The sequence below is a fragment of the Vidua macroura genome, chromosome 25 (assembly GCF_024509145.1).
Source record: "Vidua macroura isolate BioBank_ID:100142 chromosome 25, ASM2450914v1, whole genome shotgun sequence".
NCBI classification, from domain to species: domain Eukaryota; kingdom Metazoa; phylum Chordata; class Aves; order Passeriformes; family Viduidae; genus Vidua; species Vidua macroura.
The window spans coordinates 5,166,143-5,194,038 of NC_071595.1; the positions used below are offsets into that span (position 1 = coordinate 5,166,143).

Sequence of the window (27,896 nt, forward strand, 5' to 3'; positions counted from 1 at the left end):
CAAAATGATTTGACACCTCTAGCCAGGAAGAAGCTATAGCCTGAAGGTATTTAGTTAGTGCCAGACAGCAAGCAGTGCCTGAGAGGAGGCCCTAGATGCTCTGAGATGATGAAATTTAAATTTTTGATAGATTTCTCAATTTTAATTTTTGCTAGAAAATCCCAGGATGAGACTAGTTACAGCTCTCTGTGATTGGAGCTGAACAGGTATGTGCAAGAGCTGATTTAGTCCTAGGCCAAGACAAAACAAAAATAGTCTTGGAACCAAGGAGAGGGTCAATCTCAGCTTCTGAGAGCTGGGAGGCGAGGATGCCCCACCATGCAGAGGGAGAGCCTGCCTCTAGCAAGGAGGCTGCCTTGCTCTGCTCCTTGAGCACCCGTGTGGGGACAGAGCAAAGGAAGTGAAGGGACCCAGCTTTTCCACAGCTCTATATATTTACTTGCAACTTGTTGGCATTTTCCTGTGTTCAGTGGCCAGAGGTTGCTGAAGCTCAGCGTGTTCCCATCAGTCTGTCACTTCTCTTCCACACTGGGCTGAAAGTCCTGTGTGTTCCACATCAATAGCAGGATGACAGAGTTGAATCTGCTGTAATTTGTAGGTGAGCTGTTAACTTATATATAGAATATGACATTTCCTGATGCTCTAGATTTCTTATCCTGACCAATCATTAGTGCAGCATTTTATGGATAATATGTTACAGATGTGCCCACCTCCAGTAAATATCTTGTTCTCTGGCTCTGGGTGCAGCTCTTATATGTTTGCTAAATCCCAGGCTTTCAGGGAGAGGTCTGTCTTAAAAATCTTCACCCCCAGTGTGTTCCACCACCTCTATAGCAGGGAAATGCTCAGAAAAATTTCTGCCTGCAGAGGCCATGCTACTGTTATTACCCTGTGCGCATATGTTTATTTTGCCTCACACAGCCAGTGTATTTGATTTTTAGGAAAATACACACATGTGCTTTGTCTTTGTCTTGCCTCTTTCCCTTTATCTGCTCTGGAGTGGGGAAGTTGAGTGTGACAAAAAGGCCCAAAGAGACCAGACTGGGCTACCTGGGTGCCTTGCAATAAAACCAGCTTGCTAAAGATCTTGGATCTCACGTTCCTTTCATTTTTTTCCCCACCCCTGAGCCAAGGATTCTTGGCAATTTCCATCACATTTGTGTAGGATGCAGCACAAACCGAGCAACTTGGGAAATGGCTTCTGTTTGCTGCAGCAAAAATCACCAGCTCAGTTTTAGCTGAAAACAAATTGCACTTTTCCTTCTCCTGCAGTGGCCAAGCAGTGTTGGGCTGTGATCTTTAGAAGCACAGTACAGACAGAGGATCTGGTGTTAAGGAAGGATAAGCATCTGCTCCAAGAAGTGAAACTCTTAATGGAGCTGCACTGTAGGTGGCTATGGGAAGTCAGGGTGTTGTAAGCAGGGTCAATCCAACCCTGAAGAACTAGCAAATAACCAAGATGCACCAGTTCTGGCAGAGAAGAGAGAAGAATCCCTTCCTTTGTGTACCCCTGTGCCTGTGGGACAAAGCAGGGGACTTGTCGTGCCATCAGCCATTCCAGAGTGACTGAGGAAACCCAGAACGGTTAGTCCCTCTGTGACCTGTGATCCGAGTTCAGCACTATCCTTGCAGCCTTACCAGTTTCAAACATCAGCTTTGGGGTTTGGTTGCTCTTAGCAGAATTGCCTGGAAGCAGATGGCAGAAGTTTGTAGCTTTCCAAAAGACAACTAAGCCCTGTCTTCCAGGTTGCACAGACTGAGGGGGAATCTTGGAAAGGTCTCTTGACAACTTGTGCCTTTTTAACTCCCCAGCAACCACCCAGGTCTGAGGTATAATCTTGTTTTACTCCCCAGCATTCCTGCTCTGGAATCCTGCAGCAAACAGTCTGTAGCTGGCATCTCTCCATCCACAGGCCCTGGAAGTGGTGAGTGAACCCAAACTGCTTGCTGCCAAGTCATTCACATGTTCATGTCATTTGCTGGTGGGCAAGAAAGCTCTGTGGTGTTGCAAGGTAGTGACTTGCACACCGCAGCCCTGAGGGAATTCAGAGAGTTTTTAACACCTCTCTCTGTGGCACAGTAGATCACAAAGGTTCCAAATCACTGCATTCCCAGTCTCATAGCAAATCCTCTCCCTTACAGGTGTTTGGGCAGAGGCTCTGTGCCTGAGCTTACATGGCATAGTTAGTGCACCAAAATGCAGAATAAAACCCAGAGATGTGAATTTAAACCTTCATCTGTTCCCTTCTGAATACAGAGTTGTCCTAATATTTATGTCATCTCTCCACAGTCCACTGAAGCTGGTAATGCCAAACTTCTCACTAGTGACTCTGCAGCTTTTGGGGAAGGCAACCCCAGAAAAACATTCTGAAAAAGGTTAAAAAAAAGGATTTTTAAATAGTTACAACCCAAACCCAATAGTATATTGCTTTTCATTACTCAGTTCATCTCACCAAGTTGAGAGAGGTGGGGAGGGTGCTCATAATTTGTTAATTAGCCCCAACTAAAAGGAACACAGCAAAGCTCTGTGCACAGCCTTGGCAGAACTTGCCACACCACAGACTGAGCATGGCCAGGCAAGGACACTCCATAGCCTCTCTTCCAGGGCTGATCACATGGGTGACATCTTCATTGAAGAACAGTGTTTAAGGGCATCAGAGTGACAGTGGTGTCACATACTCTGCAGACAAGATGTGCCACTACCTGCAATATTCACCAGGTGAGGGCAGCCCAAAGGGAGCAGCTGGCTGGGGATGTATCAGGGAACACAGGAGAAACTGGGACCTTCAGCCAGCCAGTCACACCCTCGTAAACCACTTTCAACATCAAAGGCATCATCTGCCTCCTGCACTTTCAGACAGGGCAGTTCCAGGCACGGACCCACCCAGTTCAATGTCGCTGCCACCCTTCACTGACTGTAACACAGGCAGCTTTCAGCAGTGCTGCACAGTAAGCCTGCTTGGGTAGATTTACAGACATGACAGCTAGAGAACAACAAGTCTTTTCTTACCTGCCTGTTGATACATAAAGCCCCCTTCTTGACAGTGCTTACTGCAGTACGGCCACGTAGTTTCAGGTCACTTACTGGGTATTTTATTATAAGTTTCCTACATTAAAAGGGTAAAAGTGATTGAAAATTACTTTTAATTACAGATTAAAATTAGTCTTAAGCCATCCTTTGTTGGAAAGAGACTTAATTAAGGAACAGAGAAGTTGAGACAGTAAAAAAAAACAAAAAGTAATCTACTGGGTACTTAAAGTCGTTGTGGAAAAGAATATTCACATGGAAGTCAGGATCTCGGCTGTCTTGCTCCAGGCACTAGGACCACCACAAGTGACACCAGCATAACTTTGAACACTATTTCTCTCTCAGTTTATGAATACTATTTTCCTCTCTCAGTTTATGGCACTAAACACTAAGTGCAACAAGTGAACCTTATTTTTTTTGTCATCTGCTAGTTCAGTGGAGCTAACACCCCTCTAGGCCACATAGACATTTTACTTGAAACAAAGTTACTTCTCTGTGAATGGACTGCTACACATGTACCTTTTCACCCCAACTCTTCTTGCAGTGTTAACTTTAAAGTTATCCCACCAGGCAGAAATGGTCATTTCTTTCATACCAATCTAAAAAAAATACCTCAGTTCTGCCTACTCAACAGTGCAGCCTTACTTTGGAAGAAAATGAAGTTTAAAACCAGATAGTGAGGTTGGTTGTTTTTGTTTTCATTGAACAGTTACTGAGCAAGAAAGTGAGACTGAGTAGTTTATTTGATGTTGTTGCAGACCATAATTGTATGGATTTGGATTATGTTGACCAAAAAATACAGTCTTCACGCTGTTTTACACCATGATAAGTATTGGCCATGCACATTCAACAACAGCACCAGCTTAGTCATCTTTAAGCTGCTTGATCTTATGCTTATGGCGCTCGATTTCTTTCTGCAGACGCTCAATCTCTTTCTGGTGGTGGTGGATCTCTTCCTCGTGGTGCTTCCGTAAGGCAGAGAGCTGCTCCCGCTCCTTTTCCCTGCAAGAGAGGACGGCTCGAAGTGCAGCCCCGCAGCCGAGCGGCGCGGGAGAGGCCGGCCGGGCCCTGCCCGGGCCCGCGGGGAGCGGCTCCACAGGCCCCGGGCCCCGCTCACCTGAAGTACCGCTCCTCCTCGGCCGCCTGCTTCTTCCCGAAGGCGCCGCCGGCCTCGCGGATGGAGCCGCCGCCGCCGCCGCCCTTCCCAGCGCCCTTACCCAGCTCGCCCAGCTGCGGGAGAGACGGCGGTGAGAGCGGAAGGACAGACGGGCAGACAAAGCGACACTGACGGACAGACGGACGGAGGGACAAAGGGACAAACACATGGACGGAGGGGCAGAGGAGCAGAGGGACGAGCAGAGGGGAGGACGGACAAAGGGACGGGCAGACGCAGGGGAGAAGGGGCACTCTCGGAACACCCACCTGGTCGGCGCCCGATCCCGAGCTCCAGCGCTGCTGCTGCGCCAGCAGAGCCCCGCGCAGGCCGCCCCGCGCCGCCAGCGCCGCCACGGCCGCCATAGCCGCCTGCCCTTGGAGCGCCGGACGGGCCGCCGGGCGGGCCCGCCCCGCCGCGCGTGCGCAGCCGCGGCCCCGCCCTCCTACCGCCCTCAGACCCCGGCGGGGGCGGGGTGGGCTCTGTGACGTCACAAGGCGGGGTCCCGGGCCCGCGCGCACCGCGGGGGGCGGGGCCTGTCGCTGCGGCGCGCGCCGTGGTCACGTGTGGTGACGGCGCGGTCACGTGTCGGTGGCGATGGCGGCGGCGGGGCCCGGCGCGGGCGCGGCCGAGGACGCGTTCCTGACCTTCTACAACGAGGTACCGCCCGCGCCCGGGCCCCCGCCCGCCCCCGGGACCCGCGCGGAGCCGGCCTGCGGCGGGGCCGAGGGCCGCCGGCGGGCGGGACGGGCGGAGCCGCTGTCGGGGTGGGCGAGCGACGGGCGCCGGTGGGTTGGTGCTCGGTCCGGCCCTCCCACAGCCCTGGTGGTGCCTGGGGCCGGGACCCGCGTTCGGGCCTCGTTCCGCTGGGCTGAGCCCGGCGGGAGCCGTGCGCTCGCGTCCTGCTCGGCCCGGCTGTCACCGGGCAGGGGGCGTGGGCCCCTCTCCGTCTGCCGGGCCCCGGGCTGCGGGCACGGCCTGAACGGGTGTCCTGATCCCGTGCCAGTCCGCTGGATGTTTCTTTAAATAAAGGTGAACGTTACATATAAATACGTGGTTGGTGTGAAAAACGCCAATCACTTGGTTTTTAAAAAATTTAAAGTTTAATAATAATAAAATGGTTATAAAAATAGTAATACAATTAGAGTAATAAAAATTTAGAGTTAGGACAATTACAAGACAATAAAAAGCAAAGAATTATGGACGTCCGGATGCTCTTGGGCACTTAAGCCACGACAAGCATGCCTTGTGAACAAAGGAATCACCTTAAAAGCGATAGCCTGTTGCATATACAAAACACTTCATGATTATGCATATATTTTATTTAAAACAAGAAATTCGTCTGGTACTTGTCAAAAGTTTCTGTTAATCCCCAGGCGCCTTCGAGTCTTAGTCAGGCTTGAAGAAGTTCGTTTCTGTTGATAAGGAAAGCCATAAATTCTTCTCCTCTGGAAAATTTAGGGGTTTCTGTAATTGTTATCTGTGTGAAGAATTCCTTGATTATCTTCTCCTTTCCTAAAAAAAATATCTCACACACATAGTTTCTATTTTAACTACTAATGCTTAATTTTGATTACAAAACTACATTTACTATATTATTAAAATGTTAATACAGCATAACTTTCAGCATAATACATATAGTAAATATCTGCGTAGAGCCATATAACATGCATTTTTCACAGTTGGGTTCGGCATGGTACTGTGAAGGGTAAAAATGGAATTAAATAACCCGTGGTCAGACTAAAGTGGGCTTGTGTATTTGCATCAGTGTCACTTAACATGTTTAAAGGGCTGCACTGCCAACAACGGGTTAAAAGTAACAATGCCGTGGTTTCCAAGGAATCGAAGTGCTGGAGGTGCATGGAGAGGAGGGAAGGCACAGCTGTAGAGCAGGGCCTTAGAAGAAACAAACAGAACCATTCTGCAGAATTTTTTATAGATAAAATGTTATGTTGAAAATGCTGTTGGCTGTAGGAAAGGCTAAAAAATATGTGCTGCTAGTGCTTGAGAAAATAACTACAGGCTTGGGGTGAGCAAGGGGCATTATGAACTGTAGTACAGGACAAGGATGGCATGGAATAAACAGATAAGGCTGTTGTGATGGTTAGTTGATACAGGTCTCTCTTGTTCTTCAGGTAAAGCAAATTGAAAAACGAGACTCTGTTTTAACATCAAAAAACCAAATTGACCGGCTGACCCGACCTGGATCCTCATATTTCAACTTGAACCCTTTTGAGGTTAGTTTGAACATTCTGTCCTCATTTCTGAATTGATGTGTGAGCTTCCTGATTCCTGAGTATTTATTCCAGTAAAAGACAACATAAGGAAAGGAGAAATTTCTTTGGGTACAGATTAGTGTGCAGAAAGTTTGCAGCAGGATGGTGTGTATGTGCTCGCTCTCTTTCTCAGTGTTTGATGGCAGGACAAACTGTGTGTTGTCACATTTCCCTCATACAACAGCACTGGAAGATTTGGCTGGGTACTTTCTGAACAGGAAGGTAGTAGCTTGGCAGGTTCTGGTCATAGCTCTCTTAATTCAGCATTTGTGGTTGTGGGTTTTATTTTGGGTGTTCATCCCACTGAACTTGTATGGTGGATAGAGTAAGAAAAGGTCTCTCAGTGGTCACACTAGTGAGTAGTCTCTGAGGAACCATTGGGTAATGGATAATCCCCTTGCACTTTATAGTGCTTGATTCAGTTGCAGTCAGTTATAAAGTTTTAATAAGGAGGAAAGCCTGAGGAAGGCAGTAAATAAACAATATTGTATTCATCTGGAGTTGGCTTTCCCTGGGCATTTTCCTTCCTGGTGTCATCTTCACTGCCTTTTTCAAGCCTGAGGTGCTTTTTGTAGTCCCAGTTCAGGGCTGGTCAGCCAGATGAGTCAGCAGGTTCACTTTGACAATGATCAGTTTTGTGTAGGTCTTAGTACCTAAAAAGTAAATTAATAAAGCTGTTTCAGAGTAGACTGTAGCTTTCCTGTGGGAGAGTGTTTTTTATTTACAGATTCTTAGAATCAGAGCAGCATCTGCTCACTTGTTGCTTAAATCTTAATGTTCAGTAAATTAATTCACAAAGGAGTTCCTAAACTCTGCCACATCTGTAAAGATCAATAAACAATTGGTGTCACTCATGGAAACCAAACAGTAAAACTCTACTGTTTTCTTTCAAAATGATAAAATTAATAAATTCTTATAAAGTAGTATGTTTCCTGTCCAGCATTCTAAGTTATGAGTGACCTGACATTGTCCCCAAACCACCATATGCTTTTGTCCCTGTCAGACTGAGCATTGCTGCAGGACTGGTTGAAGGCTCAGACCAATTTATGGACCACAGCTGTCTACACAAGACTTGAACATAGAAAGGACACTGGCATAGCCAGAGGAATCTAGCATTGCTAAAAGTAGTGTCACAAATGTCAAAAAGATGGTGAAATGTTTCTGTTTTAGTGGGTGAAAATTCATGTTGTTTCAGGGCAAGCTTTCTGGTGGGTGTCTGTGTGCCAGTGAAGCAAGTGTTACAGAATCATAGAATATGCTGGGTTGAAAGGCACCCATCAGGATCATTGAGTCCAACCCCTGGCCCTGCCCAGACACCCCAACAACCCCACCCTGTGCATCCTTGGGAGTTGTGTTCAAACACTCCTGGAGCTCTGGCAGCCTCGGGGCTCTGCCCATTCCCTGGGGAGCCTGGGCAGTGCCAGCACTCTCTGGGGGAAGAACCTTTCCCTGAGCTCCAACTTAAACCTCCCCTGACTCAGTTTCATGCAGTTTCCTCATGTCCTGATCATGAGAGTGAAGAGGCCAGTACCTGCCCCTGAGCTGCCCCTTAGAAGGATGTTTAAGAGTGTATTGAGTTCTCCCCTCAGCCTCCTCTTTTTCAGGCTGAATAAACCAAGTGACTTCAGCCAGTCCTCATGAGAGTGTTAGAGCTTGCTGACAGGACCCTGAAACATGGAAAGCAGCATCAAACTTGCTCTGCTTTCATGGTCTCTTGTAGGTGCTGCAGATGGATCCTGAAGCCACAGATGAAGAGATAAAGAAAAGATTCCGACAGGTATTCAGCTTTTGCACTCAAAGGTCGTGGAGGGGAAGTAAAAGTGCTGTAGAGATTGTGCAGAGATTGGAAGTGAGAGGGATATCTTTTTGGCCTATTGTTGGCTTCTCACTTCTGCAAGACAGTAAAGTATGACGTTCTCAGCTTTGGGCTAGTAAAACACTACAGGGAGATGTTCTGAATTCAGGGTAATGAAATGAAAAATGTGCATGGAATTGTGCATTGAAGAAATCAAACACCCAAGTGCAGAATGTGGGACAGCCAACAAAGGGGGAAAAAGGCACTAGCTGAAGTAAATCTGTTCAGGACTGAAGGCAAACCTTTTCCTGGGAGCTACAAACTGGCAGCTGTACAGTTCCAAAAGTAGTTATTTTGTATTCTTCAACACTAAAGCAGTTTCAGTTGCTGGTCTGTACAGCAATGGCAAAAATAAAAGGTCTATATAAAAAAAAAGAATTAAAAAGAAGCCATACGGGGAAAGTTTGAAATTACTCTCTGAAAGAGGAATGTGGAGGATGTGATTCCCAGCCCAGTTAAAGTTCCTCTCAGGATGGTAGTGATCTATGTCCTGTCTCTGCCAGGGAGAGTACAGGCAGGAGTTTTCTTAACTTTCAGTAAAGCAGCCTAAGGAAAAATGACCACTCTTAAATCATTTGGTGTTTGGACAGCCTTGGGCATGCTGGAGAACTTAATGAAAGACTTTGGTTGAGGATAATCTTTTAATGTTTGTTTCTTGTCAAGACCAAGGATACAAATCTTTGATGACCAAGGGGTTCATATCAGCTGAGGAGTGTTAAGTTGTTCCTTTCAAAAGCTGCAGCTTTTTTTGGACAGCCTGTTTGTTACAGGGATTGTTTGTTCTATCAGCTTGTACTGGCACATACTCCTGCATGTTGTCAGCTGGTTTGTCCATGTACAAATGAATGTGATCTCTTTGGATTCTTTCTATTTCCCTTCTCTCAAAAATCTCTGAAATACTCTTCATCTTTTACCATGATCTTGATAGCAAGATCCTTTTTCTTGTAGCTGTCAATATTGGTGCACCCAGACAAAAACCAAGATGATGCAGATAGAGCCCAGAAGGCGTTTGAAGGTAATACTCTTTCTCTGCCTGCTCTGGGTTAGTAGTTGAAGCTTTTCTGGCACTGGTTTAAAAATTTATGAGGGTGGAGGGGACAGAAGGGTGGCTGGAGAGGTGCTTTAGCTGGGGCAAAAGCAGCTGTGGTAGTAGCAGCTGTGTGAGGTGGTGGCATTTCAGCAGGTGGCACTAGGTGGCAACAATGCCATTGCCATGTCACAACAGGGACAGACATCTCCATGGGGTTTTGGGATTGTTCATGAAAAACGGTTTAATCTGTGCATTAGATTTTATTCAAAGTCCATAGGACAGAAGTAGAGTGATGGTTTTAGGTGTGTGCTGTGCAGTCAGGTAATCACATGAGTAAGGTGTTCATGCCCATAACTAAAGCTGGTAGGAATGATGCTTTCTCTTGCTCCCTCCAGCAGGTATCAGACAGTTCCTGCCATTACTGTACCCCAAAACTCATTCAACTAATCGCTTTCCTTGATGTATTTAATTAAAAAAAAAAAAATTAAAATCACCTAAAACAGACTGCCAAACAAATGACCTCCACAAATTCTAGAAGCAAATTAGTAATGCCAACAAATTGCAGTCTTGTGATGCCTTGTGAACATGACTACTGGTGCTATTAATATTGATGCTTTTTGTTAGCTGTAGATAAAGCTTACAAGCTGCTGCTAGATCAGGAGCAGAAGAAGAGAGCCTTGGATGTGATACAGGCAGGAAAAGAATATGTGGAACACACTGTGAGTATTCTATGGGAATGTCCACACTTGGGAGTCAGTGGTAATCAATCATTCATATTTTGCTTTTTGGTACACTTGCTTCATGTTTAGGCCACTAAACTGAGCAAACCTTGTAATGGCACTGTGCAAGTGGGCTCCAAGCTCTTCACAGCAGAAACAATCCTGCTGTGTCCAGGACTGCTGTTGAGCTCAGTGCAGGATAATTCAGTGAAATTCAGTACTTGAAATAATCAGGTCAGACCACATGATCTGACCTAAATATTTTTTTCCAAGTCTGTGAATGAATGATGCAGTTCAGATATGTGTAGGTGGAAGAGAATAGGTGGTGACAGCAGGAGACTGAGAAGTTTGGGGGATATTGACCTATAAGATAAGAAAAGGAGCTTGGATTGCATTGGCCAAGAAGTTAGAGTGATGTGGGTGGATTAAAACACAGAAAGCTTGAGGAAGCAGATGATATGGGAGAACTCAGATACTCTTAACACAAGGAACACTTGATGTTCTGTTTGCTGTTAAGTCACTTGAATATCATGAAGCAAAATAAACTTCCTGCTGGTTTGGATGGTGTATATTGAATAAGAATATATTCAAGATATATTCAATATATATATCAAAAAACCAAAAGGGATTCTGTTGAAGGAATAGTATCCAAGACAGTATTTTTAATTACTACAGTTTAGGTGATAATAATCTTGTATATGTTTGGGCCTAGGAGGGTTTGGTGTAAAACAAAACATCAATCAAGAACAGAGCACTTTCTGTACATTGGAATAGAAATGCAGAACCACTTGGATAAAATTATGTAAGTTCTATAAAATTTTAAGGCTCTTATTTTTGTTCTTAATCATTAGGTGAAAGAAAAAAAGAAGCAGCTGAAGAAGGATGGAAAACCTCCAACTGTAGAGGAGGATGATCCTGAAGTTGTAAGTCATACTATGTTCAGAGAAACTGGAGAGTACAAAATGTGTTTTGAGGAGTTAAGATTGAAAGCCAGTATAGAAGTATTTGTTAGACTTGCTAATGTTGTTAACCCTTACATTTACAGACGAACAAATTCTGCTTAGCCACTGTAGAGTATCATGTGTCAGGTGATACCTGTATATTGTGGAAAATAGCTTCACTATAGTGTAAAGAGTAAATATATTGTGAGATTATACAGATCAAAATACCCTGTTCTTTTCTCAAAACAAGTGCATGATGCTTGTGCATCATGCACTCTTTTTTGAATTGAATTTCTTGTTGTCTTCTGACTGCTGGAGCTGTGGCATTCCTGCTGCTGGCAGAGGCACATGAAGCACTCACTGCAGAGTGGCTGAAATGAGCTTATGGCTTTTTAATGAGAGCGGTTTCATCTGTTTCATTCCTGTAGGACTGAGGGACAGATGTGCTGTTCTGCAGCAAACCACTTGTATTCGAAATGGCATGGCATAACTTAGTTCTTTTTACCTGGGTTCTAGAGAACTCCAGCCATGTGAGAGGCTGTAACAATGATAGATGATTGCCAAACATTGACTTCATTAGTCTCATTGCCCTTTTTTTTCCTGGAAAGTGATTTCTTCCTGTTGATATCACCACAGTTAACCCCATAACCATCCTATTTTTCATTTTTCAGAAGTCTGTTGTTCTTCTTTAGTAATGAAGATTGGTTTAAGCATACTGATTTCCTACTGGGAAATCCAATGCTAGATTTTTACAACACATCAAGAAGATCTGCTGGAAAATTACTCTCTAAAACAGTGACCATTTTGCCTTTTTTTTTTGTCAAATGTAACAATGCAAGGCTTAACCCAAGAATAAGAGGGTTTGAAGTGAACAGTTCTGTTTAGGCACAGCTTCATGAATACAAATTAAAATGAGACTAATATGAGGTTAATATGCAGTTGTTTCCTGGTGCCAGGGCCAGAATTTAATCAGCAGTGGTTTATACCTTTCTGTGTGCTCCTGCTATTGTCAGGGCAGGATAGGGGTTATCTGGGCACACCTGTGGTTTGCTTTCTTTTTAGCTTCATACATTTGTATGTAAAACAGACTTTAACTGTGTTCATAGGCCTTATTTTAAGACTGGATTTGTGTTTTACAGTTCAAACAAGCTGTATACAAACAGACAATGAAGCTCTTTGCTGAACTGGAAATTAAGAGGAAAGAAAGAGAAGCAAAAGAAATGCATGAAAGGTATAAATGACATTCCACTTGTACAATTCAGGCTCTTCTTCCACCTCATGTTTACTCAGAGAAGATTGGGATCAGATAATCTTAGAATAGTCTAATTTGGAACGAACCTCTGGAGATCATCTGGTCTCACCTCCTGTTAAAAGCAGGACCTTGGATGAGACTAACAAGGGTCCTGTCAATCTGATTTCCAAAAATGTGGATTCTGCCACGTCTCTGGGGAGCCTGTGGGCTGTAGAGCCCTGTGCTTGAGAAAAGCACACAGGAAATTTGTCCTCCTGTGCTGAAGATGTCAATATATTTTTATATGGTTGTATTCTCTCATGTGTACATGGAAGCCAGCCACAACAGTGAAATGGTGACACAATTCTGCATGCTATTAGCTTGCAGAGGATTGATTTTTAATTTTATTTAAATGCCAGAAATACCATGTGGCATGTGTGATCCTGAGCTATTTTAGGTGATTTGATCATGTGCTGCCTGAGGGCTCACTGGAAATACACTTCCTGCAGCAGGGTTCTCTGCTGGTCAGTGAGGTGGGAGATGGCTGCAGGACATTGTGAAAAGTAGGGAGTTAAAAATTTAATTTGTACTTTGCATGCTGAAGTGGTTATTAACTTCTGAGAATGTGTACCCTCAACAGTTTTAGAGACTTACCACTAGAGTGATGTCCAGCTTCTTGGATGAAGAAGTCCAGCTTATTTTGCTGGGCAAGGGAAGCCAACTCCTTAACTGTATGCCTGTTATCAGTGGGACCAAAGCATCTTCTCTGCTCGCAGCTCTTTCAAATTTGAAACCAAATTGTATTTGCTGTGCTATCTTAGGTGTGTGTATTTATCTCTTCTGTAATCTGCCAAAAAATTGGAGGAGCTTTCCAAGATGTTTTGAAAGTATTACCTTGCTTTCTAAAGTGATGCTTGTGGGTTCATAACTTTTGTGGCTCGCCTTCCAGGAAGCGGCAGAGGGAAGAGGAAATTGAAGCACAAGAGAAAGCTAAACGAGAACGAGAATGGCAGAAGAACTTTGAGGTATTCAGCAGTTAACTTACAGAATAGGCCTCAGCAATTCTTGTCCATGTTGCAGGGAATGCCCCTAGAGAGATGAGAGACCTTTTGTATGGAAGATAATTTAATAGATCTGCACCAGCCTGGGGTTTGTTCATGTGTGTGGAGAAGAGCCCATCAATAGGGCTTTGGTATCACCTATGCAGAAACAGATCTGGTAAATTGAGTATACTATTTTTTTCATCTCTGTCAGCAGTTCATTCTTATCTTTAGTTGTAAAATAGAATTGCTGCTTAGCCCAGGACACTGGTGACCATTAAAACCTAATCTGCAAAGTGTTTGTGTGGACTGTTGGGGTACTTTCCAGTCTGGTTGCCCCAGCATCCAGATCCCTGCTAGTGCTGAGCCCTCTCCCATCCTGCCATGGGAAGGGGCAGGGAAGCAGTCAGCTGCTGTAGCCAGAGCCCATCTGCAGCTCTGGTATTGCAGAGATGGGCCTGGAGTGGATGGATCACATGCTGTGAACAGGATTCTTCCTGGACTTGTTCTCTCCTGCTGTGAAATCTTCAGCCTGTAGAGATCATAGGTTGGCTTTGTGGGGAGATTTGGGGGTTTAAGGTATTTTTTTTGTGGGTTTTGTTTTTTTGATTTAGTTTTTTTTTCTCGGGAAAGGTTTCTGCTGCTCAGCAGGTAGGGCAGGGAGAGGAGAGAAGTGCACCAGAGGCCTTTTTTTCTCATTGTGTTCAAGTGATAAGACTTTGAGCAAGAAGCATGAGATGAGGCAGCAGTACATTTCCCTTCTCTGTTCTCCCTGCCTCTAATCTGCAGCACCAGGAGAGTGAGGAGTTGAGACAGAGAAAGGACATGCCACGTTCTGGGCTGACAGATTAGGACCATCCATTTGAGAGGTTTCTTGTTTCCTTTGAGGATTCTGTAGAGAGTAAGGACTGCCCAGCCCAATCTGGTAGTTTCTGAAACAAGAATCCAGCACAGTGCTTATGCTGGTGTGTGTAAGCTCACTTGTAGTTGCAATGCACTGTGCTGCTCTGGCTCTTCCCAGTGTCTTTGTGTCCTGCCTGTCAGGGGCTGCATGCTGGATAAGGGGAAATTGCTACTGATCTCCTGAAACGGGTATGTACTACCTGTGCTTTTGCTCTTGCACTTGTTAACTCACCACTTCCTCCCCGTTGTTCCCAGGAAAGTCGGGATGGACGTGTGGACAGCTGGAGAAATTTCCAGGCAAATACAAAGGGGAAGAAAGAAAAGAAAAACAGGACCTTCCTGAGACCTCCCAAAGTAAAAATGGAGCAGCGTGAATGATCCTGGAAGCACTGCCCAAGTGCAGCTCCTCAGTCCCTTCTCTGCTTTTAAGGACTCATTGGCACCTAGAGTAAGATTTGCTTTTTAGTAGACTGTTTGGTTCCAGTACAATTAATTATCAGTCGAAGTATTTTTTGTACTCTGTCTGTTTGAAATAGGGCCAGAGAATGACCCCGGCCAGGGCCCCGCTACACGTAGAACTCTTGGCTTAGGAGAGTCCCTGCCATTCCTGCTGTCCCGTGTGTCTGCTGCCCTGTAACTCAGTGTTTTGTACTTCACAGACTGTGCTGTTTCACCACTTCTGTTTCTAGTTTGAGAGCTGAACAAAATATTGGAAATGCATCCAAACCCTTTCAGGCACAATCTTTCTCAGCAAGTTCAGCTTGGGAAAGATCTGGACTGACTTTGGGAATATGTTTCCAGCACTGTGCAGTGCAGCTGGCCTGCAGTTTGCAGCTCCTCACTGCACTGAGTGGTGCTTGGAAGGAACCTGCCCCCAAGATCTGATTTCCAAATTAAAATCCCAGCTCTCAGGCTTAGACTTCTGTTAATCTCAGACCAGCTGGTCACTTCCTATAAAGGAAAATAACTTCTCTTGATTAATAGTTAAGCTGCAATGGTCTGTATGTAAAATAAATTTTTACCCAAATTACTGTTTTTTTTTTCCCTTGGAATTATTAAAAAATGCAATAGCAAGAGTGTCAATGGAGTGCTGTCACTGAGATGCTGCTGCTCTTCAGCATGAACCTGTGCCCCAAGCTCAGACTGTGGTGCCAGCTTTCTGCCTTTCCAGTTCTCCACATCCCTTTTAAGCTGCCCAAGCTGTTCCAAGTGCAGTGTCACCAGCCTGGAGGCAGAGGGGTGGCATTAACTGTCCTCCTCTGGCTGTGCTCCTGGCAGAGCCTGGCTGCCTCAATCCCCAACCTGGCTGGGAAAGGCCATACATCAACTTGGTTGTTGGGCTGGGAAGTTGGGGTGTTTGCTGCAGCTCTGCAGTTGGGTGTCTGGGGAGCTCCAGAGCATGCAGCCAGCCAGTTCCTTCTGGCAGCAGTGCTTTGTGCATGGGTAGTGACTGTCTTGTCCTTCAGGACTGTCTTAAAAGCCTTACACTTCCTTTCCTGCCAAAATAAGAGCCAGTTCTTACCAACAAAGAAACCCCAACAACATTTCCTTGTTAAACAACCCATGGGGCATAAAGGGAGCAGACAGAAACACATGTGATTTCTTGTTATAAGTGACTCAGGTGGATGTTGTGCCCATGACCTCAGCAATGCCAGTGCCACAGAATACGTTGGGGGAACCTCCATGTAGAATCTGGGCAGAGCAGTGCCAGTGGCATCAGGAAGGAGTGTCCCCCATGTCCCTGACCACCCTTTCTTCCCAGGCTGAAGGAGCACAAGGACCAAGGGGGGCTTATAGTGCTGCAGAAGGGGTACAGGAATGAGCTGCCCCTGCCTGAAGTATTTTCTGGCTGCTGTTTTCTGATTTGGGGATTCCCAGAGCAGAGCAGTGCCCTTCCTGGTACTTTGCCTGATGAATCTCCACCCATCATAGAAGCCCTGGAACAAGTACTCACTGTGCTGCCTCCTAACCCCGGGACCTGGAAGGAAATGAGGAGCCCAGAGGACAGATCTGCTGAGGGTACTGGCCCCCCCCTTGCTGAGCTGGGACCACCTCTGCACCCTTGGCCCAAAAATCAACCAGGGAGTGCCCCTGACCTGGAGCTGCTCCCGGGCTGGGCTACCCCATCTCTGGCCTGTGAGGCACCGGGTGACACAGGAGTGTGACACAGGAGTGTGACAAGCCCCTCACCATCAATGGAGCCTCAACCACTGTGTCTCTTCTACTGCCTGCCCAAGGAAGGACCACAGAGGAACAAGCAGCCGGGGCACGGCTAAGCAGGTCACAAGTGCCAAGAGGGAAGTGAGTCACTCACCTGGGAGCCAGCACATCATCCTCTTTCCTGTCAGAGCCTCCTCCCAGGCCGGAGCACACACGCAGCTCGGCCCTGCTGGTCTCTCCACTTGCAGCAAGGACCTGGTGGGCTGGGGTCTGTGACTGAGCTGGAGCAGGTGCTCTGTGACCCCAAGGTAAGACACTCCTTTCCCTTCTGCTTGCTCTCCCAGGCCTCCCTCCCCAAGCTCCACAAGCTCCTTCTGTGCCTGGGTAACTCAGGACATGGGCTGGCTCAACATCCCCCGTGGATCTCTGAGCCATGGCATCTCAGACAGCGCCAAGGGCTGCAGAGACATCTTCATCCTCCCAGCATGGGTGTGGGAAGACACTCCTTGTTCTGCATGCCTAGCAAGCAGGGATGGGGTGATGAGGTGCATCGTGACAGCATGAGTCAGGCAGGTGCTGCTGCTGCCTTTGGGGCTGTGGGGAGGGGGCTGCTCTCACCCAGCCCCCATTCCACCCCTGAGTGACAACGGCCCTGGCTTCGCTTGAGTGCTGTGAAGCAAGGTGAGCAGCCGTGCCTGGACCTTACTCCTGCGAGGAAGAGGAGGCAGTGCTTGGAGCCTCTCAAGGAGGGCAGGTCCCTCATCCCACTTGTGCACAGCCCCTGCCCAGGCTGGGCAGGCAGATGGGGCAGAAGCCAGCAGCAGTGGCAGGAGGTGTCTTGCTGCAGTTGGGAGCAGCAGGAGCACTGTCCCAGCTGTGGCAGCTCAGGCAGGACATGGCTTTTGCCTCCAGCAGAGCTGTGACAGCCTGGGGCTGTAGCACACAAATCCTGACTCAGTGGCCCATGAACTCACCCCTCTGCCCAATGCAGCAGGGCTGGGCTTGGGAACCAAAAACAGCTGGAGGCTGCTCTGCTCCCTGCCTCACCCACTGCTGGGGAGGCTGTCCAGCTACCAGCAGTGACATTCTCTGCCAGTCTGGGCAATCCCTGTGGCACAACCAGCAGCAGAAGCCATGCCCTGCCTTAGCTGTCAGAGGGGACCCAGGGAGTGCCCCTGCCCCAGGAGTGGCTTCTGGCTGATGTGTGTTTTCCTGCTGAGCAAGCCCAGCTCCAGGGCACATTCCTGCAGGGTTGGTAACGAGGTGGGGACAGGCTGTGCTCAGCCTGAAACAAGCGTAGAGAAAATTTAGCAGAGTGTTATATGAGTAGTAATGTTACATGAGTAGTGGGAATTCACAGACAGTAACACTCAGCACCAGCTGAGCGTGTGCTGCAGCTCCAAAAGAATTTCATGCCTTTTCAAAGACCCATCCTAGTACTCAAGAATGTGTCCTGGGGACTGGAACCAGCAGGGATCAAGCTCACCTGTGTGCCAGTGGCTGGTGCTGTCACAAGCTGCGTGTTGGTTTTTCATCTTGTCCTTGTTTGCTGCTTGTGTTACTGACAGGCAGTCACAGACCCATCAGCTGAAATGCTGCTCCTCCATTTACACTCCTTGGAGAGCTCTTCTCTGCCTATGCAGTGTAGCTTGCTCTTGGGAAGAAATCTCTGGATATTTGCTTATAAAACCAAGAGTCTCTGATCCCTCCAAAATTTCTATGTGGTTATCCAAAGTGAGTATGTTGCTACCAGGCTACATCTAAGAAGGAAACGACCTCAAGGGCATGTGCCAGAGGCAGGCTGGGCTTACAGGAGGCACTGGGCGTCTGCCATGGCAGCATGTACCGCCACAAGAATGCTGCTGGGTGCCAGACCCATGGGAAACAGCCACTGCTCACCAGTCAGCCCGAGTGCAGTTATCCCCACAGAGTGGAATTTGGAACAGCTGTTCTGGGATCCAGCATGTACAACGGCCCGAAGGACTATCAGTGCTCCTTAACAACTCTATGGGAATCAGAGTAAGAGAAGTTTATTTGTTTTTTATTAGGTTGCAAGTTGGCTTGATGAAAATTAAGGCATTTTCAAGATTTTTTTTTTTTTTTCTCAACTCAGCCTTGCATAGCTGTTAGCTGGTGTGTGCATTCCCTGGGCAGGAAGAGCAGGAAACAGTGTCAAGCACAGGGCAGCCAGACTGCCAGGAGTGCTGAACGAGCCCAGCCTCCACTGGCAAAATGCATCTTAATGTTGGAGTGCTCAGCAATTGGCAGCAGGGCCAGAAGAGCAGGGAAAGAGGGTCCCCAGGTGGGAAGGGAGTAAAAGGGAGGAGCTGGCTGTGGGCACTGTATGGGGACAAAGGGCCCCAGAATGCAGAATGGCCATGCTGCAGGGCTGAGCAGAGGAAGGATGAAGACTTTAGAAGGTTCCTCCCCAGCCCAAAACCCCCTGGGCTTTCATTTCCTCTAAGGGCTGGGTTGTGGCAGGACAGTGAACCAAGATTTGTCAAGTATTGCTACATCCCCTGCGAGCACTCCCCCTGCCCCTGACATTGCTGGCTGCTCTTCCCAGAGACTTGGGCTGGCTGTCAGCCAACCTCTGTAGCAGGATCTTGTTTGGTTTTAAGTTTAAACCCCCAGGAGCAGCTTAAAGGACAGAGCTGGGGGCTCTGTCTCATCCATGAAGAGTCAGGTTCCTTCATCCTTACAGCAGCTGATGAGAAGGGGAAAGGAGGGAGGATGTCTGGTGGCAGAGGGAAGGAGATGGCTGCAGCTTCCATCCCAGCACAGCTCTGGGGCATTACTGCAGGAGCCTCAGCTCACCCTCATGGCCTGACAGACCTTGGCTGTCCCTTGCTCCACATACCAGCCCCCTGTGCAGCCCACCCCGAGGTTTCCATCCCATGTGGTGCAGTTGCTATGGGGCTCTCTCACATTGCAGGGGTTCCACTCTGCTCAAGGAGCTTCCAAATACCTTGGCCACCCTGTGCTGTGGTGCCAGTTGTGGTGTCCATGGAGTTCTCGTTGTCTTGGAGCTCTCCCTGAGAGGGATTCAGAGCAGCAGGACATGGACTGTCCTGCAGGTCGCAGAGCACTTGCACATCTCCAGCCTGGCTGGAGCTCACCCAGGGATCCTGGGGGCTGCCTGGCACCTGGATGCACACCTTCAGAGCACTGTGCTGAAGTGCATGCCAGGTGTTTCCCTTTGTAGTGGCCCTGGGAAAAGCCATCTGCACCCTCTGGAGAAGAGCCAGGGAAGAGCCAATCCAGGCAAAGAAGTCCAGACTGGTGCTGGGGCTTTGCCTGCCCCTGGCTGGAGACATCCAGGCACTGGCACAGACAGTGGGTGGATTCTGGAATGGAGATGGCTGCCCAAAACCTTGGGACTCCTGAGGCCAGGTGAGCCAAAAGCCAGCACAGAGCAGCACTGCTGCTGTCCACCTTGGCCCCTCTGTCAGTACCCATCTCCCTCGCTGATGAGGAAATTGCCATATCCCAGCTCAGAGCCCAGGCCTCACCAGCCCAACAACAAAAGTGTGACTTGAAAGTGTCCCAGTGTCTGTGCCAGCTCCTTGCTCTTGGAGAAGTTTGGCTGGTGTCCTCAGTGGTGAGGCCCAGGGCACACAGCCCTCAGCCTGTCCCTGTGGCTCCCAGGACATGAAGCCACACCATGGGGGTCTCTGGTGCCCCAACAGCATGGACATGGCCAGGACCTTCTATGGAATGTTTGCCATAGGGGGCATTTCCTGAAAAGAGCCAGGAGAGCTTTTCCCAGCCTTTCCAGTGGAACTCCAGTGCAGACAGGCCTCTGCTGCTGCTGCTTGGGCCCTGCCATTGCTCAGCAGCCTTGTGGCAGGCTGGACACCCCTTTGTCCTGGTGATGGACTCTGTGGCTCTGTTCCAGTGTGTTTCACAGTGACCCCAAGCACCAGACTCTGATTCCTGTAGGTGTGTCAGGTGAGAGGTTTTTGCTCTAAGCTGACATCTGTGCTGTGTGCAGATGTAAGAGCAGAGGCAAGCAAGGAGGGCAGGTTAATCATGGCTGTGGGAGCTACAGCCTGGGATTTACAGCTTGGCTGGGACATATGTGCAGCTTTGCTCATCACTGGTGTCTCTGAGCATCCTACCATCAGCATTACCATGCTGAGTGATCTTCAGGCTGCCACAGGTAACAGTGGCCATAATGTGATGGTGTATGGGACAGGTAACAATCTGCCCTGCTGTGGTTGTCTCTGTCTGTTGAATATCCCTGAGATAAAGGGAGGCTTGGGATGGTGGAATTCCTGAATTAGTTCCAACACAAGTGTGAAGGAGAGTGCTAGGAAATGATCTGTCCATATATGAGTTTCCTATCCCTTTCTTGGAAATTATTAAGTGGAGGTTCTTCTGCCATTTATCTGTTTGGGAGAAAGATGCTCAAAAAGTTTGTCTATTCCCAAATCTAACTGGGGACACAGAATGGATTCCTATTCTGCCTTTAGAGGAAAATCCCAATTTTGCCCTCTTTCAGGATCATCAGAAGCAGAGATACTCTGAGGAAAAAGCCTTAAGGACTTTCCAGACCTTTGCTGTGGCTAATTGTCTTTCCTCTACAGCTTATTTTATTTCTCATTTCCTTTAGCTGATGTCACACATTTCCTCTCCTCTAGTGACTCTGCAGTCATGTTACAGTTGCTCCCATTCTGGTGCCCTGTTCTTAAGAGCTGCCAGTGCAGAGACTCTCCAGCCCCAGGGCAGGGAAAATAACATCTGGGAGACAACCAAGCAACCTCAGTGAACCCCTCACTACTATTGAGGCTGAAGATGGACATATTGTGCTGATTTTTTTCAACTCTGGTAAGCAGAAAATATACTTTATTAGTACTATTCCTCTTGGAATATACTCTTGCTGATGGCAGAGCTTGCTTGCATCTATAAGCCAGTAAATCCTGACTGGGAGGGCACAGTCCATGGCACAGTCTATAGACTAGGAGCAGGACAGGCAGGTGCCCTGACCCTGCTGCTTACTTCCACCTTCAGCCCTGCATCCAGTGCAGCTGATGGTACAAACCACCTGGGGTTACTGCCTGGGGGACTGTGGACAAGGCACTGGCTTGGGCTGGAGGTCTCAGGGGGTTTGGCCAGGCAGCACAGGCTGCTGCTGCAGCACAGAACAGGACCCACAGCCCCTGGACCCTGCCCTGCTCGCCTTTCTGCTGGCACGGGCAGCACGAACAGGCTTCAGAGAAAGGGGAACTGCCTCAGCAGGACAGGCTGAGGAGAGCCCTCACAGAGTGCTCCAGGGCTCAGGGCAGTCACAAACGTACGGAGACATCAGCCTGGGCTCCTCAGGCTGAAGAGGGAATTGGGCTTTGGGTAAATTCCGTGGGGAATGGTGCTATGTTCCCTTCTAGCTGTGCTCTGTAGAATATCTCACTTAGCTCTTGGGAAGGAAAGGACACCTCTCCTGTGGTTCCCTGCAGGACCCTGGCACTGGCACAGCACAGCCTCTAATGCAAAGATAGATGAGCTCTACCAGGTGGTGCTGGGGCCCAGAGATGGCACTGCCATCTCCCACAGACCACCTTTGCCAGAGATTTCAGCAGACTGGAAGCAGTCACAGAGCATGTTCTCACACTCACCCCTCCATTTCAGAGCACAGCCCTGTGGCTCAAGCTTCTGTGCAGGACTCTGCCATGGAGGGGACATGCATGTTCACTCTCCCTTCCACCCCATCTGCTAAATCTGGCAGCCAGTGTGCAGTCTGCAGACAGTAAAGTTCACCAGAGCTCCTGGGCAAAGTTTGGTGGCCACCATGCCATTGTGCAGAACCAGAAATGGAGATGTGGGTGGAGAGTGCCCTGGGGCACTGTCTGAAGGGGCTTTGTGAACAGCAGCTGTGCCCATGTGTTGGATGTAAGCACTTCTTCCCATGAATCCTGCTAGAGAGATGCATTACCTGTTTTTTTTTCTCCCCACTCTTGGTATACTCAGGTCTGTCTGGTGCCACAGGAAGAGACCACCTTCAATTGCAAAGATCCCAGCCCTAAGCACCAGAACTATTTGCTGGTGTTGCAGATAGTCACAGCAGTGTGAATTTATGGCATATGTTTGGGGAAAAAAACAAACAAACAAACAAAAGGAGTTCTCTAATGATCTTAGGTAGTTAGGACTTCTTGGGTTTTTATTCCTTATTCCAATGTCAGATTAGCGTATCAAACATTACACTCCCTGTGATGGAGCCCACCTGAATAATCTACTGCTCTTTGGAGATCAGGGGGCTCTCAGAAAGGTGGCAGAGATCAAGGTGAATGAGGAGAAACACAAGTGTCACCTGGGGCCAGCTCCCAGCACTACGTGTCCATCCCGCTCGGACCGTGCCTGGAAGACAGAGAGACACTTAAAGACACTTGGAACTCAGCACTGCCCAACATGCAGCTGCCTGGGAAGGTCCAAATCTTGTAATTGTTGTGTCCTTAGGGGACCTGGGAGGGATAAGGAAGGACAGGATACTCAAGAAGATGAGTGCTGCCTTCCTCTCCTAATGACTGGAGAGCAGTACCAAGGCTTGCAATTCTGCAGAGAAAGGGAAAGCAAGCTCCAGCTCCAGCTGACTTCCCCATTTGCAGAGGAAAATTGCAAATGAGCAAATGTGTAAATGAGGAACAAAAGCACAAGGGCACCCGGGGGGGACCCAGCCTACAGAGGGTGGGATGGGGGTTCCTGACACTGCCTGCTGCTGGGGAGGATCCAGAAGGTTTTGAGGCAGGAGGGCACCTGCTCAGGTGCAGCAAGTGAGGAAAGTGATCCTGCCCCTCCCCTCAGCCCAGGTGAGGCCACATCTGGAGTGCAGTGGCCACTTCTGGGCTCCCCAGTCTATAATTAAGCCCCTCAAGGAAGCCATGGAGCTCCTGGAGTGGGTCCAGTAGAGGCTGGAGAGATGATGAAGGAACTGGAGCATCTCTCTGGTGAGGAAAGGCTGAGGAGCTGGGGCTGTTCAGCCTTAAGAGAGACATCTGAGAGGGGACCTCATCCCTGTCTGTCTGTGTCTGCAGGGAGGGGTCAGGGGAACAGGGCCAGACTCTTTTCAGTGGTGCCCAGCAGGAGGACGTGGACACCAGGCATAAACTGAAACACAGGAAGTCCCAACTGAAAATGAGAAAAACTTCTTAGCTGTGAGGGTCACAGAGCCCTGGAACAAGCTGCCCAGAGAGGCTGTGGAGTCTCCTTCCCTGGAGTTATTCAAACCTGCCTGGATGTCCTCCAGCACAACCTGCTCAGAGTAATCTGCGTCAGCAGGGGCTGGGCCAGGTGATCTCCCAAAGGTCTTTTCCAACCCCAGCTCTTCTGGGATCCTGTGAGAGGTTTTTACCACATGTTGTTTCACATCCGGAATTCTTTAAGTGTAAAGAAGTTTAAAAATATCAGGAACCATGGTGGGAGGTAGGGGCATGGGGGAGGTGGCAGGGGAAAAAAGGAGAACCACATGCAAGGAGAGGATTAGTCATAGAAAACACTCCTGATTCTAGTAAAAGATTAAGAAGCTTGAGACGGGGCAGTGTAACAGATTACTTCTATCTAAGAATGTTCATGCAGAAAAGTATTTTAAGATTAGAGATGAGTGATCTGAGACCTCACTGCAGCAAACAATGCTGGATGAAGACACAGAGGTTTGTATGCTGTGGAAATGGGATCAAAGAGAGGACCAAGGAGACAGGGCAGGTGCCTGGCCGGAACCAAGGCATCAGCAGAACTTCTATGGTCATAGACAACTGACAAAGAAAGGTGAGGTTTGGCTTAGCAATGGTGCCAAAGCAATCAGCTTGATTTCTGCTGTCTAATTTTAGGTAAGAAGAAAAGCTGTGGCAGGAAACTGAACTTCAGTGGCCACTGAACACCATGATGTCTGGAAAAGGCAAAGGAGGTGCAGAAGGCAGTGCTGATTTCTACATTTCATGCCACATAGACTCTGAGTTTCGCTACAGCCTCTTCACTGTTTTCTACAGCATTATCTTCATTCTAGGCTTTGTTGCCAACTGCTATGTTCTCTGGATTTTCAGCCATATTTACCCCACCAAGAAACTCAATGAAATCAAGATATTCATGGTGAACCTCACAGTAGCTGACTTGCTCTTCTTAATTACGATGCCAATGTGGATTGTTTACTACCACCACCATGGAGACTGGATCATGCCTGACTTCCTCTGTAACGTGGCTGGCTGTTTATTTTTTGTTAATACCTACACTTCTGTTGCCTTCCTGATGGTCATCACATACAACCGTTACCAAGCTGTGACTAATCCTATTAAAGCTGCTCAGCTGACCACCCAGAGAAGAGGTATCTACCTATCAGCAGCTATCTGGATCATAATAGTGGGCAGCTCTTTGTATTACCTTTTTGACAATAATACTAATCAGGAGGAGGTCGGATCCAGGAATTTCACACGGTGCTTTGAGCGCTATGACACCACGAGTGGTGTTTCAGCTGTTCTCGCCATTCATGTCATCATCTGCATCCTCTTCTATATCATTTTCCTTTTAATACTAGGTTGGAACGTTGTCATTATCAGGACTCTGTTCTCCAAGTCAGTGCATCCACAGAAAAGCGCTCACGTCAAGCAAAGGGCCCTCTGGATGGTGTGCACAGTGCTGTCTGTGTTCATCATAAGCTTTGTGCCCCATCACATTGTGCACCTGCCCTGGACTCTGACTGTTCTGGAGCAGTGGAAGAAGGAGAACTGTCAGCTGCGCCAACAGCTCAACGATGCTCACCAGGTGACTTTGTGCCTCTTGAGTACGAACTGTGTGTTGGACCCAATCATCTACTGCTTCCTCACCAAGAAGTTTCAGAAGCATGTTTCAGAAAACCTGAAAAGCATGAAAGGGAGTCGCAAATGCTCCAGGCAAACAACTGATACCATGATTGAGGGCACCATTCACCAAGAGGATGCCATTAGGATCTGTTAGGGCCACTCAGTGTTTTCTGGTTGCACATGGAGAGGTGTGAATTATTCACTCATCTTTTCTCAAGAAGAGGCACCAGGACACAATGGAGGACCAGGATTTTCTTTTTCCCATTAGACAGAAGAATGGACACTCATTTCTTCTGTCACATGCAAAGGGCAGAACTGGAACCTGCAGTAATCTGGCAGCAAAGCTCCTTCTGTCCAGGCTGGTGTTCTCATGGGCATTGAGAACAGCTCAGATGACTGCTTTAACATGAAAGAAGTGTGTCCCTGAGCCTCTGCAGTGAGCAGCTAGAAGCTGAGTGTGCCAAAATTACCCATTGTGTCAGTCCAGATAGCACCATCCCTGCTCCTCTGCCTGCCCAGCTCTCGCCATGGATCCAGTATCAGAGCTGTAAGGGACTTCTAAAAGACCTGGAAGAACAGACTGAGCTCTGAGTATCATCGAGTGGCTCTTCTAAGCAGCTTACATGGTGTGGTGAAGAGAGTCTGAGCTAATGAAGCTCTTGAGTGGCTGTAAGGGACATAGTCCACGGAATTCCTCAACTGCTGTCAAAGAGATCTGCACCTCCGATCCCTTCATTCCTTCTTAGTGACTCACGTGGTCTGCTGGGATCCAAACTTCACAGATGTCTGGGAATAGCTATTATGAATCTTTGCTTCCAGATCTTGGGTCAGTAAAGCAGGGAAGGAGAGGAAGAGAAATTGGCAGTCCCGCAGCACACCTCCCCCCGTCCCTCCACCAGATCAGCATTATTGCCAAAGGGCACTATGGTCTGCCCTGGCTTCCTGTGTGAAAGCAGAACTGGCCAGCCAGTGGCTTCATGCACTCAGTTTAGTAATTTCTGGCTGACTGCATGTGTCTGCAGACACCCAGTCTTGCTCAGGAGGCTCCAGATAACAGAGGGCTACTGCAGTATGGGCATTATGATAAGGAAAAAAAGCTTAAAATGCTTCTGTATCTTTGTACTTATTTATTTAATTTAGGATTATAGCCATTAGATATTTTTTTTCCTCCACCCTTTCAAAGCTGACCAGTTCTTGATCTACAGCAAGTGAAGTGTTAGGTCAGGACACTTGACAAATAATTCACACACTCCAACAGCACAGGAGGCCCCTTGCCCAGGGCCAGATGCAGTCCACTGGGGCCCAGGGCAAAGCGGTTTTCCATGGGTTCTGAGTTCTGTTCCCAGTCATGAGACACTTGGGGTTCCTTTTCTGACCCAAATTGCTCAATCTAGCACAGGAAATTGGGCAGGGAAGGGAACTTACTTGTTTTCACAACAGTTGTTGGTTCCCTGAATGTCCTAGTCTGTTGATGACAGGAAGAGTGTATCTGACCTGTGACACCAATTATTCATGTGCAGGACAGCAGCTCTCCCACACCTGCCCAAGAACAGGAGAGATAAGCTCAAGCCTTTCCAAAGACAGGACCAATATTTGTACTGCTTTGCCTGTACCCAGAGGAGACACGGGTCCTTCAGATGTATCCTCTGGAGCTCCGCGGGCAGCTTTTGTCCTTATTTGTTCCAGTAAGGAAAATAACTAAGATGTTTATTTTTCTAAGGCCATTGCCAGGACCAGCCCTGCACTCCAGGCCCAGTGCCAGAGGAAAGAGTCTGATCACAGTAAGAGTGCATCTCCCTCCTAGTCCTGGGCTCTGCTCCAGTGATGGCCACTCACAGCAAACACGTGCCAGCACCTCATGCTCCTCAGACACGTTCAAAGATGCACCCTGCATCTGCAGAGACACAGCACACAGGAAGGGAGCAATTCCTGTAATTTAAAAACCAGAATCTGCCTCTGTTTTTGCACTGTTCTGTTGGCACATTCTGGATGAGGAGCTCACGCAGCTGGCAGAGGGGGGTACCTGCTTTCCCCCCTTGGCTCCCAGCAATAGTGGAGCTCTCATTTTACAGACCCTAAAGCCCTGAGAGATGGAGTTTGGCAGTTCTTGGAGGAAATGGAAAAGACTTTTACATGGAAAGCTGGCATGATCTCCCACCTGTTCTTGGAAAGCTTGCAAGAGTTTACAGTTTAGCTCTTTACCATGGGTACATAACAGGCTTTATTCCACAGCAAGCACTGCGGGCTCAGGGTACAAACGTAAACTTGCATCTGAGGAAAAGGATAAGCCCCAAGGCCACTTCAGGAGATGTTATGCTAATTAGTCAGTAAAAATGCATTTCTAAAAAACAGGCTGCGCTGCTACTTCTGTTCCTGGAAATACTTTCTTGTTCTTACTGCAATGTTGCATTACTCTGCTTTACCTTGCAATGAAATTGATCCTGGAAAGTTCTTTTCAATAAAGTGTGTTCCCTGTGTGTTTTGCCCTTTAACTTTTCCCACCTTCTCATTTTTCTGTATTTATACTTGAGGGAAAGCCTTGGTACCACACAGAAACAGCTTCAATGCATCTCTTTTTTTTTTTTTTTTTTTTTTTTTTTTTTTTTTTTTTTTTTAAACGATTATATGAACTCTTGGGAGGAGTGAAATTAAAGGCTCAGCAAGCTTCTACCTGCTAAAAGGGAAAAATCTGCTGGAGCTCTCCAAAACCCAACCAGACAAAACCCCCTGAACTCTCTGGCCTGCATATGGGAAATTTATACAGATCAATTGTG

At 47.8% G+C, this 27,896-nt stretch overlaps 3 protein-coding genes across 8 annotated transcripts; 2 read left to right on the plus strand and 1 right to left on the minus strand.

Annotated features, from left to right (window-relative positions):
- Window positions 1-3,753: 3,753 nt before the first annotated feature.
- ATP5IF1 (ATP synthase inhibitory factor subunit 1) lies at window positions 3,754-4,602 on the minus strand. Its single transcript, XM_053998802.1, has 3 exons — window positions 4,451-4,602; window positions 4,146-4,258; window positions 3,754-4,030 (listed from the first exon to the last, which is right to left on the minus strand). Exons 1-3 carry the CDS (start codon window positions 4,544-4,546, stop codon window positions 3,892-3,894), a joined length of 348 nt encoding a protein of 115 aa, XP_053854777.1. The 5' UTR covers window positions 4,547-4,602; the 3' UTR covers window positions 3,754-3,891.
- A 133-nt stretch (window positions 4,603-4,735) lies between these two features.
- Window positions 4,736-16,043, plus strand: DNAJC8 (DnaJ heat shock protein family (Hsp40) member C8). 2 transcript variants are annotated; one of them, XR_008440589.1, is made up of 10 exons: window positions 4,736-4,841; window positions 6,317-6,418; window positions 8,178-8,234; window positions 9,261-9,327; window positions 9,967-10,061; window positions 10,913-10,984; window positions 12,142-12,233; window positions 13,183-13,258; window positions 14,432-14,624; window positions 15,939-16,043. XR_008440589.1 is itself a non-coding variant. In XM_053998627.1 (9 exons), exons 1-9 carry the CDS (start codon window positions 4,779-4,781, stop codon window positions 14,552-14,554), a joined length of 747 nt encoding a protein of 248 aa, XP_053854602.1. In that variant the 5' UTR covers window positions 4,736-4,778; the 3' UTR covers window positions 14,555-15,207. The 2 variants fall into 2 exon arrangements, 1 of the variants encoding a protein (XP_053854602.1); XM_053998627.1 differs by lacking the exon at window positions 15,939-16,043 and having other exon boundaries at window positions 14,432-15,207.
- Window positions 14,587-27,614, plus strand: PTAFR (platelet activating factor receptor). Of its 5 annotated transcripts, XM_053998625.1 has the most exons (5): window positions 14,587-14,624; window positions 16,055-16,644; window positions 19,272-19,729; window positions 20,952-21,166; window positions 24,157-27,614. In XM_053998625.1, the coding sequence occupies exon 5, from the start codon at window positions 24,209-24,211 to the stop codon at window positions 25,274-25,276; it is 1,068 nt and encodes a 355-aa protein (XP_053854600.1). In that variant the 5' UTR covers window positions 14,587-14,624; window positions 16,055-16,644; window positions 19,272-19,729; window positions 20,952-21,166; window positions 24,157-24,208; the 3' UTR covers window positions 25,277-27,614. The 5 variants fall into 5 exon arrangements, with proteins under 5 accessions (XP_053854600.1, XP_053854598.1, XP_053854601.1 ...); XM_053998623.1 differs by lacking the exon at window positions 19,272-19,729 and having other exon boundaries at window positions 16,055-18,355; XM_053998626.1 differs by lacking the exon at window positions 19,272-19,729 and having other exon boundaries at window positions 16,055-18,355; window positions 20,980-21,166.
- Window positions 27,615-27,896: the final 282 nt, after the last annotated feature.